Genomic DNA, 17,861 nt, shown 5'->3' with positions numbered 1-17,861 from the left:
CCCATCAAAATCTTTGATTTGAAATTGAAATCATGTAAAGATGTTAAGGAGTGAAGAAAATGAGTTAGAAATCAATTACCAACATTTTGGAGAAGAAAGGTTGTTTGAAAAATCATCTCTTATGTTTTTTTAGGGTTTTGAAAAGTGAAAAATAACTGAAATTCTCGTTTATTTACACCCCTCTCAGACCCCCAGTGCGGACTGCATCAAATGGACTGCGGCCGCACTAGCGTACCTGAAGACCTGCAGTTCAGCACCCTGTGCGGACCGCACAAGGCCGATTGCGGCCGTACAACCTCCACCGCGGACCGCACAAAGGCGATCGCGGCCGCGCTGGCCCCTCCGTGGTCGCATGCGATTTCTTGCGGACCGCACTAGAGGGTTCTGAGACTGCAGCTTCCTAAACCTGCAATACCTGACTTTCTAAGCCTAAGGCATCCCGGAACCTACTCGAATCTCACCCGAGCCCTAGAAACTCCAACACAAGTATACACACAGCCTTAAAAACATCCTACGGACATATTCGTGTAATTAAATTGCCAAAATAACATCACGAGCATCGAATTAAACCTCGAGATCAATGATATTTCTCAAAACTCTTTTAAACATCAAATTTCTCAGTTAAGGTCCGGATCGCGTCAAACAACGTCCATTTTCAACAAAATTTCACAGGAATGACTCAAGTCATATATAAGACCTGTATCGGGCGCCGGAACCAAAATACGGGCCTGATACCATTGCTTTCTAATCAGTTTCCATTTCAAATTTCCTTAAACAATTTCTAAAAATAAATACACTTAAAAATTTATTTCTCGGACTTGGGACCTCGGAATTTGATTCCAGGAATACGCCCAAGTCCCATATTTTCCTACGGACCCTCCGAGACCGTCGAATCACGGATCCGGGTCGGTTTACCTAAAATATTAACCGAAGTCAAATTTATTCATTTTAACATCAAAACTTAACATTTTTCATAGAGTTTCATATTTAAGCTTTCCGGCTACGCGCCTGGACTGCGCATGCAAATCGAGGTGACTCTAATGAGGTTTTCAAGGCCTTGGAGACACTGAAAGCAAGTGATGACCCTTTGGTTCGTCACAGCTACAAATGTGGTAAACCTGGACATATGAAATTAAAATGTCCCAACATCAAGAAGAAAAATCATAGAATCTCAACTTGGAGCGACGAGGATGATCAACAAGAAATGACAAACATATGTCTCAAGAAAAGAGAAGAAACTGACGAGGCTTGCTTTAATGCTATTATGGATTGTGATCTCAAGAAAAAGAATCACAAATCTTGGAGCGACGAGGATGAATATGAAGAAGAAAACAATCACGAAAGAATGGAGAATCAATGTTTCATGGCAATGGAAGAAATTAACAAGGTATAACCCACTCCTACTATGTATTGCGATAAATGTGATGAATTGCAGGATGATATCTAATTGGTTCTCAATGGATGTAAGAAAAATCTAAATGAATATAATAAGTTTAGTAAGGAGAAAAAGAATTGGGAGATCCAACTTGACCAATATAAGAAGCTGATGCATGAGAAGAAAGATTGGGAGATCCAACTTGAAGAATATAACAAGTTGAGAAATGAAAAGAATGAGTGGGATACTCAACTTAAAGAATATCTGGTAGAGAACAACTTACTTCAAGAAGAAAATTTTGAGCTTCGCAAACAAATAAGAAGCTTGCACAAATCCCCCATCCATTACTTTGATCGATCAAAGTCGTCTCCTTGGCTTAACAGCTATAAGTCGACTGAAAAGGGATCTACTAGTAAACGTCCTACTTTGAACAAGTTGATCGAGGAAAGCTCCAAGTCAACTAATAAGGCAGCTGCAGGTAAACACTCTTATTCTCATATTACATGCCACTATTATGGCAATTCTAGACATAAAGTATTTGCATAAATTATGCCAAAAGTTATGATAGATCAAAATATGTTTGGAGACCAAAACAGTAACATGCATCTCGAATTATTCAATCTACTAATCATGAAGGACCCAAAAAGATTTGGGTACCAAAAATAAATTAATCTGTTTTGTAGGAATTCTGAGTCCAGCCATAAAAAGGGATAAATGAAATTTGCAAAATGGCTGGTCAAGGCACATGCTTAAAGATGCTTCAAAGTTCATACATTCTCTATAAATGATGAATGAACTATTACACATGATGGTAAAGCTTAAGTGATTAATATGACTAAAGGCTATTCAAGTTCCTTCAGATGCTTTATAAGGTGATACGTATCTACTAATATTTTTTGGTTAAATATAGTATGATATATACAACTACATATTGCTTGAAGCGACTAGCTGCAACATACTACTATTATGTTTGGTGTTAATCTTATCTGTGACTTAGATATTTGAATAAGAACGAATATCTTGCATGAACCATGCCTTTTATATAAGCATTAGGATAAGAAAGCATTCACACATGCAATCCTTTCATATAGTTGTGAGCTTAAGATAATTTGTGAAGAGAATTACTTCTTATATCCATTCTCTTAGTGAAAGTTTCAATATTTCATTCAAATCTGAGAAGGTTGTTTAACCTTGATGCCTTGGTAACTTGTGCATGTAGAGATAATCGACTGTTCCTAAGACTCAAAATTTTGGGAGGTATATATATATATATATATATATATATATATATATATATATATATGTTTCTATTGATGATTATCCTTACTTTTGCATATTTCATATTTGTTAATAAGAAAATAACGTATTTGCAGCAATCATCGATGTGTGTCTTAATAGTATCTATTTGACATTTTCTTGCAACAAGCATGATCTTTTATATCTTTAGTTTGACACCTCAAGTGAAAGTAGACCCGAAAAGAAAGCATCATTTTTGCATAAATTGTTATCATTGGCTTATATGTACTTTAATATTATCATTGGATCTTATCTTGAATGAAATTTTGTCTGAGCTATGGGAAGGAAGAAAAATCGATTTTTGGTTATCTTATTTTCATTGGTTGCAACTGTCTTGGTAAGCCTCTTGACATATTTCTTATACATTAGTTGTAGAGAAATCTCATCATGCGCGTTTTTCTTATACTAATATTTTTCTAAGTAAATTGTGAATAAAGATGGAGAACTTACAGTGGATAGCTTGAAATAAATTACTACTGACACATCTATACTAGTTGAACTAGACAGTCATGAAGAAGCATTGAATGCTGGATTCTGGTAATACAAGATTTGTTGAGCATAGCTGAAAGAATCAACAATATGAAAATCCAGTACCAAGTAAATGAGCTGCAATCATGGATATCTAAAGCCGGATAAGATTGGTAAAGTTGTGAAAATTATGTGTGAACTTGTAGCTCAAGGTTTCACAACAAGAAGGTCTGTTTCTTCCTTGAGAGTTTTGTTAGAATATCAATTTTCATGTGCATATTACAAAGTTTGTATGAATGTTGAAATATTTTTTAAATGGTTTGAAAACTGCATAACATTATTCTCTAGCCTCTCTCTGGAATTGAAAGTTTTTTTTAACCACATTCGCGTGACTAAGACTAGTTACCATTTGAAATAAATTCATGTTTATCATGTGGCGATTATTCCTTCCAAAGTTGTATTTACAAGAGCATATTCTTTTATACTAACCAAAAGCATATCAAGCAATTTTTAAGCTTCTGGAAGATGATCGGGTTGGAAATGAATATAATAGAGAATTTACCTTTATCTTCACATTCTATAATGCGAAGCAAGGAAAAAATTAGTAAGTCCAACGATCGAATAAAGTACCAAGGTATGACCTGCTCTCTATTGCATTTTTATGACAAATATTTAGGTATACCTGATCCCATAATATCTCTTCACAATATCACAAAAGATCTTTGGTTGATTCTAAATTATGGATTATTGTATGCAAGAACTAATTGCTTTGATCTAGTAGGATCTTTTCAGATGCAAATCTTGCAGGAAACAAAGTGGACTGAAATAGAAAAAATGGCATGGAGATTTCTTAATTCTCATGAAAAAGACAAACTAGAGCACAAGGCAAAACATGTGTCATTAGATTGCTTGTGACAGAAAGTATTATGGAAATCTGCCGGGAGGACATTAACCATCATCTTGTAGATATTTTCTCTCATTTACTAAAGAAGTTGGTATGGTAATGATAGTCTCGTGTATCCTTTTTGGTAAAAATGATTCATTATCATCTTATCTCTTTTGTGTGATTTAAAGTCTATGATACCATGTCTGCGGTTCGATTCTATTAGAATTATTTTCAATAGATTCAAAATTGTATCGTCCCGCTCTTCATTATTAGAAGTCAAATAAGTCTCCTCAAATATTTGAAATTGTTTTTGGATGACCTAAAATGACCTAGAATTTCTCGTGCTTCATATGGTAAGCAATGATTTGTTTACTCAAACGTTTTTCCAACTGACTCAAGCCTTTGGTGCTGATTGCTTAATGTTATTTGTCATTATTCTTTCTTTAAACTGGATGAGTTAATAGATTATGCATTTATCTAATTGAGAAATTCTTGGAATATAGATTAATTGAGCATATGTTTTATTATTGGTTCTAGTATATCCTATTCCACCCTTTTGATGATGACAAAAGGGGGAGAAATAATGTGTACAAAAGTTCGAAAACTCAAGTAGAGTATATGGAGACAGGGGGAGCACAACTGAGGAATGCATAGAGTGAGGGGGAGTTCACACTTGATGTACTACATGCATTTCGAGAAGATGATTTCAGGGAAGTAACCAGTTTATCTAGCTTATCCCATTACTGCCTTTAATTAAGTTTTTGATTAAATTTTCTTATTTTGTACTCAATGGTTTGCCATCATAAAAAAGGGGGAGATTGTTAGCTTCAAAGTTACACGTATTAATTTTGATGATAATAAACCAACATAATTATTAATCAAAGAATACTTACTTATGATAATCTTATTTCTGCACAGGTTTATTCATAAAAAAGATGTGGTAAAGATCTAGACAAATACGGGAAACAAAATATCATGTGATTTATCAAGGAAGATTATTTTCAGAGAGTTAATCTCCAAGCATCGTAGAAGGAATAATATTTGAAATTCAAGTTTCAAATATTGGATGCCTTACTACAATATCGGAAGAAGAATCTACAGAAATTATGGAGGAATGTTTTTCAATATCTTGAAAGGAAAGTTGCTAAATTTATGGAGAATATCTATTATTTTATAGAAAAATATTTTACAAGGCCAATGAAGAATATATTTTCTATCCATAGAAAATATATTATGGTGTAGTAAAATATATATTATGGAAAGAGATTATTTTCCAAGAATATATTTTCTATGGAAAGAAAATATATTATGGTGTAGTAAAATCTATATTATGGAAAAAGATTATTTTCCAAGATGAAGAAAGGAATATTTCCCATATAAAAAGGAAGAACTTTTACAATGGCTTATTGGAAGAAAATGAGGAATATTTGTGGAAGAATCTTTAAGCAAAAGAACGTGATTATGCACTAGAGACTTGGAAGGCATAATGTCCAAAGTTATAAAAGGAATTAAGGAAGGAGTTGTAATCAAGATTCTTAAAATTCAATCAAGGTGTCAGACAAGGGAAGAAAATCTTTCAATGCATAATTGGAAGGATACTCACCAATTTACCTTATCCAAAGGAAAACAACAATATCTCTGCCCAAGTCTAATATATGGTATGAGAATATTGACCAAACAAAAAATCATTGGAGTAGCAGATTATGGAAACAAATAAAGGAGCAATAATCAAATTCCCTTGGATTAAGCAATTGCTAGAACAAGTTGAAAAGGGTATAAATATACGAGCTCTATGAAGGAAGAAAGTACGCAGCCTTCTATACAATTGTCTATTCAACTACAAGTTCTTTATTCTACTCTTAACAAGCATTGTAATTCACTTTAGTAGATTTACTGTGTACCCAAAAGAGAGAAGAGAGACAGAAAAATATTGGAGAGGCAGTGTGTCCTAGAGGTTGTGTCATTATTCGTTTCTTTGGTGAGCGAGTGAAAACCAACCCTGTCAGCGTTGGTAGTGATCGCTGAAAATCACAAAAGGTTGTACTCAATTCAATTTACAAAGAGCTCTAAAAGATAACAATCTTGCAACATAAGAGGACTGGATTAGGATACCTCATTGGTTCCGAACCAGTATAAAATTCCTGGTGTCATTTACTTTATTGCTCTCATATTATATTTTATTCCTTTACTGTTTATTGTAATTAATAATTATTTAAATCGAAGGAACTAACAGTTCTATGCAGGCTATCTCGCATAAGTCGACTAGGTCCGAAGAGTAGTCGACTAGAAATTTTGAAAGGCTACAATTCACTCCCCCCTCTTGTACTTTCAAATCCACCCAAACCTTAATTCATGCCTATAAATAAGGCTACATATGTTCTTCAAAGAGGATCTCAGCAATTCCATAAACTCTCGGAATATGCACAAAGAGATCAAATATGAGATCTCTGAAATTCCATGAAACTCTTGGAATATTCATTAAGAGATCCAAAACATGTCAAATATATCTTGCTTATAGTCCTACATTTGAGAAATATGCCGCTAAGGCCCTCGAATTATGGAGAACGATCTAGAGAGAAGAATCGAGAGAACAAACAGAATTGTACCTGCATCATTTTATCAATAAAATTATGTTTCTTCATACTTATATTGTGGTTGCAATTTAATTTTGTATCATGAATAATTTGTTGCAAACAAATTGGCGCGCCCAGCTCTCATCTCAACTTTTCAATCACCAAAGTCCAAGAACATTGAAATGGCTTCAAAGAAAATCAACTCCGGTTCAACTTTCACCAAGGCTGCTAACTCCAGGTTCTATGCTGATGTGGAAAGCATCCTCGGTGAACCTTTGGAAGCTTCGGACCAGTTACGAGGAGCAAAGCGAGCTCTTTAGGACAACAAGCACCCTAAGTGTCGTCCGTATCAACATCTATTTTCGGATCTTCATCCTCAAAAGGAGCAAGATCTTCCACAAACGCACCTAAAGGAGGAAGTGATGTTGCTGAAAATATCAAGAAAGCTCTTGCTCTGCTTGACCTCTCCGAATACAAGCACTCTACTGTGAAGCAAGATGATGATGCTTCAAGTGATGGATCCTCCCCACTTACACCACATAGCGTGAGCCAATCAAGGATCAATTTGTGTGAAAATCCATGCTACTCTCCGTCGTCCACAACGATCATATAAGCCATGGTGACAAACACTTCATCTATGGAGGAGCAGTTGTCAAACTTGATGGAAGAAATCGCTGGCTTGACCAAATGCATACAAAATCAAGAGGCTAGAATTGAGAAGCTAACAGACAGGGTGGGAATCTTGATGGAAGAAGAATCCACCCATGCACCCGGCAAGCTCCCAGAAGTTCTAGAGAGTGACTCTCCTCCAAGACAAGTAGCATCCACTAAGGTTATCCCTGTCTCATCTGAAGGGATGATTCCAATCGATCAACTGAACGAGTTCATTAAAGGAACCATTAAGAACAAATATGAAGTTGCCACCAAATCCTCCCTTACATATGCAAAGCCGTACACTGCAAGGGTCGATATGTTGAAGATGCCTGCTGGATATCAACCTCCAAAGTTTCAACAATTTGATGGTAAAGGTAACCCAAAGCAATATGTGGTGCATTTTGTGCAGACGTGCAACAATGCTGGGACTTATGGAGATTACCTCATCAAGCAGTTTGTCCGCTCTCTAAAAGGAAATGCTTTTGACTGGTACACAGACCTCAAGGCTAGATCTATCTATAGCTCGGATCAACTAGAGAAAAAGTTCCACAATTGCTTTTGTAGTACGATACGTACTGTAAGTATGATGGAACTTACAAATACTCGTCAATGAAAAGGGGAACTAGTTATCGACTTTCATGTCATGGGCACGAGTTGCAAGTTCTTCAAATGTGCCAGGCTTGATACCTTGCAAGATATAGTGCAATCCCCAATTCATGCCTTGGATGCACATCTATATGACTGAACCTTCACTAAGCCTGTCTTTGCAGTTGAGGCTTGCATTCCTCCAACAATTGAGAATACATTTCAAGTTTTGGAAATCAGGCGCCCATCTGGTAAACAAGGGAAAACAGTTCAAGTTTTAGCAATCAGGCGCCTAACTAGATAACAAGTGACTACTGTTCAAGTTTCGGCAATCAGGCGCCCGCCTGGAGAACAAGGTAATACAGTTCAAGTTTTAGCAATTAGGTGCTCACCTGGAAAACAAGGGAATACTATTCAAGTTTTGGCAATCAGGCGCCCACATGGAGTACAAGGGAAATTGAGCATAGCCTCCGCTAGAAATGAAAGGCTGCCCATCTATGCAACTCGCAAAGGGAATGACAAGTAAGAAGTCAGGAAGTGGGGCAAGTTTGTATCCAAGTCTGAAAGCAAAGAAGCTATGAATGTCAACGCATCACCTGTGAAGTTCACGACGAAGGTGAACAAGAAGCAGAGTATGAAATCCACTTCTTTTCAAGATAAGCCAAGTGGAAAGTTGACTCTAAAAGAAATGCAAGAAAAAGAGTACCCATTTCTGGATTATGATGTGTCAGCCATTTTCGAAGAACTCCTCGAGTTAAATCTTATTGAGCTTCTGGAGATGAAGCAAACAAATGAAGTTAGAAAAACAAATGGCCCAAATTACTGCAAATATCACCGACTTGTAAGCCACCCTCTAGAGAAATGCTTTGTCTTCAAGGACAAAGTCATGGACTTGGCTCGCGAAAAGAAGATCATGCTTGAAGATGAGAAAGCAAGAGCAAACCAAGTCTCTATCACCTTTGGCTCATTCAGTTCGGATGAATTATGTGGTTTTAAAGAAAGTAAAAATGAAGAATTACTGGAGAGCACCAAAGCTGAAGTCAATCAACTTGATGATGATGAAGGTTGGACATTGGTGACTCGTCGTAGGCACCACAAAAGGAGCCCACGAAAAGAATCAATAGAACAATCCACAAGGAAAATGATGGTGAAAAGACCAAGGAGATGGAATCCAATTAAATATTTGAAGAAAGCAAAAACGGAGGTGCACCATACCCAAAAGCGATGACATCTAGTGACCTTGGAGGAGTTCTTACCAAGTTGGTTCCACACGAAGATTGGGCATTGATGCCTCTTGTTGCCATGCTGACAAAGGGGAAGAAAAGAGTGATGACCTACCATTGGCACCATCTTCGGAAAAGCCCATCGAGTCCACTCCTCAAGAAGTTAATGCTTGTGAGGAAAAGGTCACGTTCACAAATGATGATATTTTGCTAGGTGATACTCCTCATAACTGCCCATTGTACTTGGTTGGCTATATGCGCGATGAAAGGGTAAATCGAATTCTGATTGATGGAGGATCCTCAGTGAACATTTTGCCAATCCACACTGTGAAAGAACTTGGTATTCCCATGAACGAACTCTCATAAAGTCGTGTGATGATCCAAGGATTCAACCAAGGGTGCGCAAAGAGCCATAGGTGCGATCAGGCTGGGAATTACTATTGAAGATATGCAATCTAGTGCATGGCTGCATGTGATCGATGCGAAGACTTCATACAATTTTTTGCTTGGGATGCCTTGGATACATGAGAATAAAGTAGTTTCATCTACCTACCATCAATGTTTAAAATACTACGAGGATGAAGTCGAGAAGAAGATAGTTGCTGATGATGAGCCATTCACCGAGGCAAAGTCACACTTCGCCGATGCTTCTACTTGAAGAACAACATTGTGAAGGAGCTAAAAGTTGATGATGTCATGAAAGGCAAGAATGACGAGCCCATAACTATAAGATCTGAGGTGACTATCGGCAAAGCTAAAGCTATTACTAAGGAGGTACAACCCGATGAGAATAAATCTCATAGAGGGGATATTGCATCTTATGGTAAGAAAGTAAGTCCTAAGATCCAATATGTCCTTAAAAGGAAGAAAGACGAGGGAAAATAATCTAATCTCCAAACCAACACACTAAAGGAGTTAACTCTTCCAGTAAAATGAATTGAGGCAGTAAAGTTTCCCTCGAAGCCGCTTGCAGGGTTTGTAGCCCAAAATCGTTTGCAGAATGTGGCACTCCCTACAAAATGAACAGATGGAGGTTTTGATCCTAATGCTTACAAGCTATTTACGAAAGCTGGATACAATCTCGATGAGCTGTCAAAGTTAGGAAAGCTCCCATCAGAAGCTGCAATGAGGCAACCACGTGAATGTTTGGGATACAAGCAACCGTCACTAGTACGCATTTCCATAAGAAGGGCGAGCATAAATTACATCACTGTAGAAAATGAATCGGCCGCTTCTCACAAGCCTTCTATCTTTGATCGACTTGGAAAATTGCCTGTGAGGACCTCCGTGTTTGAAAGATTGGGTCCATTAAAGAAGGGGAACAAGTTCCGGAGAAATTTTCAAAGCATAAGAACACCCGCTTCACCCAAAATTTAGGAGATCTCTAAGGATTTTCAAAGTTTGGTTCCTTCTAGAATGAGGCGACAAACAAAACTTGTGGTTTCATGTAAAGAAATACTAAAGGTAAAGCCATATACTATGGTCTACACTAAGGAACGTGACAAAGATGAAGAAAGTGTAGGTTCTTCGTATCATGTTACTATACAAGTCGAGAATGGCGTTCCATCTTCAATGGAAGATAATGCGGAATTGGAGGATGTTTCGCCATGTTATCACATATCCTTCAACGATGGGGACCCTCAAGAAGATGAAGATGCGAAAGATGCTCCACCTGAACTTGAAGAAGGAGTGAAGAAGATAGGTGATGCGTTAAAAGAGAGCACTTATTGAGTTACTCAAGGAATTCACGGATATCTTTGCTTGGAGTTACAAAGAGATGCCTGGCTTGGACCCGAAAGTAGCAGTCCATCACCTTGCAGTCAAAAATGGTGCTCACCCTTTTAAACAAGCTCAAAGGCATTTTAGGCCGGACTTGGTTCCCTTGATTGAAACCGAAGTTAACAAACTCATCGAAGCTGGCTTTATTCGTGAAGTTAAATACCCAACATGGGTTTCAAGTATTGTCCCTTTAAGGAAGAAAAATGGCTAGATTCGAGTGTGTGTTGACTTTAGGGATCTTAACAATGCATGTTCAAAAGATGAGTTCACGCTTCCTATTCTAGAACTAATGATCGATGCTACTACTGGGTACAAGGCAATGTCATTTATGGACGGTTCATCAGGCTATAACCAAATTCGCATAGCACCAAAAGATGAAGAGCTTACTGCATTCCATACCCCCAAGGGTATTTATTGCTACAAGGTAATGAATTTTGGCTTGAAGAACGCTGACGCTAATTACCAAAGAGCTATGCAAAATATCTTTGATGACCTTCTCTACAAAAATATCGACTGTTATGTTGATGACTTGGTGGTAAAATCAAGGAAGAAAAGCGAACACTTGAAAGACTTGAGAATGGTGTTTGAGTTGCTCCAGAGATACCAACTTAGGATGAATCCATTAAAATTCGCCTTTGGAGTTACTTCCAGAAAGTTTCTTGGTTTCATAGTCCGACATCGAGGGATTGAAATTGATCAAGCCAAAGTAGATGCAATCTTGAAAATGCCTGAGCCTCGGGATATTCACGAATTGAAAAGCCTGCAAGGAAAGTTAGCGTACCTTAGGAGATTCATCTCGAACCTAGCTGGGAGGTGTCAACCATTTAGTCGCCTTATGAAGAAAGGTATCCCTTTCAAATGGGACCAAGCGTGCAGTAATGCCTTTGAGAGCATTAAATCCTACTTGATGAAGCCTCCAGTTTTAGCAACCCTTATACCTAGAAAGCCATTGATACTATATATTGCAGCACAAGAAAGGTCTGTTGGAGCATTGTTGGCCTAAGAAAATAGTGAAGGGAAAGAAAACTCTCTTTATTACTTGACCAGGATGATGACACTAAACGAGCTGAATTATTCCCCAATTGAAAAGTTGTGTTTGGCGCTAGTCTTCTCAATTCAAAAGTTGAAGCACTACTTTCAAGCTCATGTTGTTCACGTTGTTTCTAAGGCAAATCCCATCAAGTTCGTGATGTCAAAACCTGTTCTTAGTGATCGACTAGCGAAATGGTACCTCCAATTTCAACAGTTCGAGATTTTGTACATCCCTCAAAAGGTTGTAAAAGGACAAGCATTGGCAGACTTTTTGGCAGATCAAACGATACCTGATGACTAGGAGCTAACTGAAGAACTACCTGATAGGGATGCAATGGTCATTGAAGTTCAACCTCCATAGAAGATGTACTTTGATGGTGCTGCACATCGTGGAGGAGTTGGTGCTGGCATAGTATTTGTCACTTCCCAAGGTGAAGTCGTGCCCTACTCCTTCACCTTGATACAACTCTATTCTAACAATGTTACTGAGTATTAAGCATTAATACTTGGGTTTGAAATGGTCGTTGATATGAAGAAATTACAATTGCAAGTCTTTGGAGACTCCCAGTTAGTGGTCAATCAGCTTTCAGGTAGTTACGAGGTCAAAAAGCCTGAACTATGCCCATATCATGATTACGCTAAAAAATTAATGGGGTGGCTCGGTAATGTGACTATTCAGCATATGCCAAAGAAAGAAAATAAGAAGGCGGATGCTTTAGATGCCCTAGCTTCATCGTTAACCCTGCATGATCAAGCGCAAGTTACTGTCTACTAAAAACAGGAAGTACCGCCGCCAAATTAGGCTGAAGGTGAAGAAAATGAACTCAAGCATCTTGTCGATGTTTCTGAAGTCGATAAAAAAGAATGGAGACAACCCATTATCGACTACTTGTTCTATGGGATACTTCCAGAAAATCCGCGGAGAAGAACTGAAATCCATCGTCGTGCACCTCGCTTCCTTTACTACAAAGATACCTTATACAGAAGATCATTCGAGGGAGTACTCTTGTGATGCTTAGGGGAAGATGAAGCACTCCAAGCTTTGCAAGAAGCGCATTCTGGGGTAAGTGGGTCACACCAGTCTAGACCAAAGCTCCAGTTCCATATAAAAAGGATGGGATATTATTGATCAATGATGGTAAAAGATTGCTTGGACTACGCTCGAAGATGTAAATCTTGTCAATTCTATGCAAATTTAATTCATCAACCTCCTAAAGTGCTGCACCCGACTATGGCATCCTGGCCGTTTGCCGCTTAGGGATTGGATGTTGTTGGACCACTACCAAAGTCCTTTGATGGGCACCTGTACATCCTGGCTGCAACTGATTACTTCTCAAAATGGGCTGAAGCTGTTGCTCTTAAGGAAGTAAAGAAGGAAAATATTGCAAATTTCATCCGAGTAAACATTATTTATCGCTTTGGCATTAATCGTTACATAATAACGGATAATGGAAAGTCATTCGATAATAGGTTGATGAATAAGATTTGTGATCTTTTTGGCTTTAAGCAACGTAACTCTTCTATGTAAAATACTGTCGCCAATGGTCTAGCTGAGGCATTCAACAAAACTCTATGCAACTTGCTAAAGAAAGTCGTCTCCAAATACAAACGAGATTGGAATGACCGTATGGAAGAAGCTCTATGGGCATATAGGGCGACTCACCACATGCCAACACAAGCGACTCCTTATTCACTCATTTATGGAGTCGAAGTCGTCTTGACACTTGAGCGTCAAATACCTTCATTACGATGGGCTATTCAAGAAGGGATCACTGATGAAAAAAATGCTCGACTTCGATTAGCAGAGTTAGAGGCTCTTGATGAGAAGAGGTTGGAAGCTCAACAGAGTCTTGAATGTTATCAAGCTCGATTGTCTCGCGCCTTCAATAAAAGAGTTCGCTCGAGATCCTTTCAAGTAGGAGATCAAGTCCTTGTCGTAGGAAGACCCATAATTACTTCCCATAAACCTATAGGGAAATTCACTTCAAAATGGGATGGGCCATATGTTGTACAAGAAGCTTACTCCATTGGGGCTCACAAGCTGGTTGATGCAGATGGCATGATAATCGGCCCTATCAATGGCAAATTCTTAAAGAAGTAATATCCTTGAAATTGTAACACTCCTCGACGTACGAGCCTAAACTACAATTCATGATGCTCCTTGACGCATGAGCCTAAACTGCATATTGCTACACTCCTGGCCCGAATGAGTCTAAACTGTGTATGATCCCGACAAAAAAAAAAGAAGAGTCTGCTAGGTTGAATACTTCGAAAGAGGCGGCCTAGGCAAAAGTTGAGACATAAAAAAAAATCACCCAGTCTGAACTACGGTATGACTTGATCCTCTTCACCGAGGTACGTAGGTAGCTTAGAATTTCATTCTAAGTTCACTCGCATAAGTTCAAAAGATACATATTGCCTCAATTGTTGTTCAAATGAAGTACGAAGGAATATAAGATCAAGCTGAAATGCTAACCTCCTGTTGAACTTTGATCTCATTTGATTTAAAAGGGGCAACCCTCTATGGTAAATTGATATCTTCAATGAGCCGATTTTAGGAGGATGTCAAGTATTTACATTGAAGTCTTGGGAATCTCTATGTCTTCAAGTTCGCCAAACCTTCAAGTTCGTTGGTCTTCAAGTCCACCCTCGGCCTATAAAAGGGAAGAGAAGAGAGGCGTAAAAAAAGAAACAGAAGTATAAGGAAAAGATTGCTTGGCACAACATTCAAATTCAGTGAGACTTGAACTCAAGATATTTGTAAGAATATAACTCTTAAATTTCGATTGATGGAAAGTAAGACATCTTCCGATCTCGAGGCTTCCATACCAAGATATGAATTTTTTGGTGAGACTGCCAAATCTGGAATTGATACCGTGGTGCAATATAAAGTTGATTTCAAACTATTATCTGGGACAATTCTGAAGTTGTTTGATTGAGAATTTTGGATATGTTCTAGATCTTGAAGTCTAATTTTCAAGAAATCAAACGGTTCATAATTTCGACGTACCTACACCAAGATATAAATTTTTTGGTGAGAGTGCGCAAGTCTGGAATTGATAGCGTGGTGCAATATAAAGTTGATTTCAAAATATTATCTGGGATGATTCTGAAGTTATTTGATTGAGAATTTTGGATATGTTCTAGATCTTGAAGTCTAATTTTCTTGAAATCAAACGGTTTACAATTTCGATATTTCTACAGCGAGATATTATTTTTTTTGTGAGACTGTACAAATCTGGAATTGATAGCGTGGTGCAATATAAAGTTGATTTCAAAATATTATCTGGGATGATTCTGAAGTTGTTTGATTGAGAATTTTGGATATGTTCTAGATCTTGAAGTTTAATTTTCTTGAAATCAAACGGTTTACAATTTCGATATTTCTACAGCGAGATATTATTTTTTTGGTGAGACTGTACAAATCTGGAATTGATAGCGTGGTGCAATATAAAGTTGATTTCAAAATATTATCTGGAACGATTCTGAAGTTGTTTAATTGAGAAGTTTGGATATATTATAGATTTTGAAGTCTAGTTTCAAGAAATCAAACAGTTTTCAATTTCAATATTTTTACACCAAGATATAATTTTTTTGGTTAAGACTGCACAAATCTGAAATTTTTAACATGGTGGAATATATAGTTGGTTTCAAAATATTATCTGGCTCGATTCTGAAGGTGTTTGATTCTATGTTTTGGATATGTTTTAGATATTGAAGTCTAATTTTCGAAAAATCAAACGGTTCGTTATTTGGACTCTTCCACGACAAGATATGAATCTTTTGTTACAAGCGCGTAAAGCTAAATATTATGCGACTATGATAAAAGTCGGAAAATGTAAAGAAAAAGAGAAGCTGAAATATTTAAGCCCTCGAAGTCTTCAAAAGTGAAATCTTTAAGTTCGTTGGTCTTCAAGTTGAAGTCTCCACGTTCGCCACCCTTCAAGTTGAGATATCTAAGCCCTCCAGGTCTCCAAGTTGAAGTCTTCAAGTTGGGGTCCTCAAACTCGTCGGTCTTCAAGTGGAAGTATTTGGGCCCTCAAATTTTTCAGATTGAAACATCAAAGTCCGCCGAATCTTCAAGTTTGTCGGTCTTCAAGTTGAAGTCTGCAAAGTCCGCCGAATCTTCAAAGTTTTCCAAGTGTTCAAGTCGACATCATCAAGTCCATGAAGTTTTCGAGTTGAAGCTTTATAACTTTCCAATCTTAAGGTGGACATATAAGTCCCTTTGCACCTTAAGTCGGCCTCTTCGTGGGTTTGTCCTTAAAAGGAACTATAATTTTCCAGTCTTAAGGTGAACATATAAGTCCCTTTGCACCTTAAGTTGGTCTCTTCGTGGGTTTGTCCTTAAAAGAAACTATAACTTTGCAATCTTGAGGTGGGCATATGAGTCCCTTTGCATCTTAAGTTGGCCTCTCCGGTAGTCGAGTCACATTGAGAGCAATCTCTTCGGTAGTTGGGCCACTTTGAGGGTGATCTCTCCGATAGTCAGGTCATTTTGAGAGTAATCTCTTCGATAGTCGGGTCATTTTGAGAGTAATCTCTCCGATAGTCTGGCCGCCTTGAGAGTAATCTCTCTGATAGTCGGGTCATTTTGAGAGTAATCTCTCTGATAGTCGAGTCTTTTTGAGAGTAATCTCTCCGATAGTCGGGTCATTTTGAGAGTAATCTCTCCGATTGTCGGGCCACATTGAGTGTAATCTCTCCGATATTTTGGTCATTTTGAGAGTAATCTCTCCAATAGTCGAGCTACATTTGAGAGTAATCTCTACGATAGTCGGACCATGAGAGTAATCTCTCCGATATTCGGGCAGGGATGAGTACCCATCCCCTCACACCCTATAATGATCTTCTTCATGCATGGATTATCTCGTTAAACAAGAACACACCCTTCTCGTTCTCGTTTTACCTAAAAAAAGAAGGCTAAAAAAATTACCTGACAGACACTACCTTCACCGATAATCGTCAAAGGCTGACTCGAAGCAGCTTGTAAATGTTGCAAATTGATGTTTACAACTGAAGAACATCGTGATATATATAGAGGCAAGTGGCTCTACCCGAACGAATTTGTCACGATGTGGGACGAGATTTCGTTCCCAACATGAAAAGGGAATAAAGTGTTTGAAGTTGCCTTTTAAAATTCTAATAGTCACGGTAGTGTTCTTGTTAAAGACAAAAGGGGAGTGCTTTGCCAAGAAAACATGGCAAACCAAGTTCAATAAGGATTGCAAAGCCACAACGGAGTGCAACAGTGATCTTGGAATTTAAATCTAATAGTTTTTACATTCTATATGTTTGAGGTATTTAACATTGATATTTGGAATATAAAGTTCAAATACATTAATATTTCATATGATTAATTCAGGCCAATTCAATTATATTAATATGAATACTTTAAACCTAGTCTTCAAAAGTTTAGACACTCGACAAGTCTTGAAGTAGGGGGCATTTGTAGGCATATAAATTTTATTAAAATTAAATCCATAAAATAATTTGGATTATATTTTAAAATTCAAGATATATTGGTCCAAATAAATATTATGGACTAATATAATTGAATAAATCCAATATATATAAATTAAATAAATAATTCTTAATTTATTGGGCTAGGCCATTTAATTGGGCTAAAGTGATGATCCCACTTCATTAAGCCCAAGATGTCATCTTCCTCGAGGCCCAGTTTGGTGCCACGTATCATATGAGGTGGCACGCCAAATCAAGCGGAGAGCCAATATGATCAAGCCACGTATCAAAATGACAAGGCATGCCAAATCAAATTAAAAGGCTAATGAAATCGTGCCACGTGTGCAAGTGACATGTTCTGGTCAATCAAATGCGGTCATGTCACACTTCAATTTGATTTGTCGGAAAGAGTTTGTTCTTATCACAACTTCTCCCTTCCACAACTATAAATAGGGGAACAAGAAAAGGGACCAGAAGTTATAACAAGAAGCAAGAAAGAGTTCGTGGATCAAACGCTGCAAATTCCT

At 37.7% G+C, this 17,861-nt stretch overlaps 1 protein-coding gene across 1 annotated transcript; it reads left to right on the top strand.

Annotated features, from left to right (window-relative positions):
• Nucleotides 1–1,204: 1,204 nt before the first annotated feature.
• LOC138871286 (uncharacterized) lies at nt 1,205–7,211 on the top strand. The gene is made up of 3 exons (XM_070149160.1): nt 1,205–1,387; nt 1,469–1,853; nt 6,982–7,211. Exons 1-3 carry the CDS (start codon nt 1,205–1,207, stop codon nt 7,209–7,211), a joined length of 798 nt encoding a protein of 265 aa, XP_070005261.1.
• Nucleotides 7,212–17,861: the final 10,650 nt, after the last annotated feature.

This window comes from Nicotiana sylvestris, chromosome 6 (assembly GCF_000393655.2).
Source record: "Nicotiana sylvestris chromosome 6, ASM39365v2, whole genome shotgun sequence".
NCBI classification, from domain to species: domain Eukaryota; kingdom Viridiplantae; phylum Streptophyta; class Magnoliopsida; order Solanales; family Solanaceae; genus Nicotiana; species Nicotiana sylvestris.
Note: the sequence above shows the minus strand (reverse complement) of the source record. Positions and strands in the feature narration are given on the sequence as shown.

Bases quoted from the DNA above. Each gene is read 5' to 3' on its own strand.
- LOC138871286 (XM_070149160.1), top strand. From the start codon at position 1,205: ATGACAAACATATGTCTCAAGAAAAGAGAAGAAACTGACGAGGCTTGC. The intron at 1,388-1,468 runs GTATAACCCACT...AATGGATGTAAG, and splicing joins CAATGGAAGAAATTAACAAG to AAAAATCTAAATGAATATAA. The intron at 1,854-6,981 runs GTAAACACTCTT...CATCCTCAAAAG, and splicing joins AACTAATAAGGCAGCTGCAG to GAGCAAGATCTTCCACAAAC.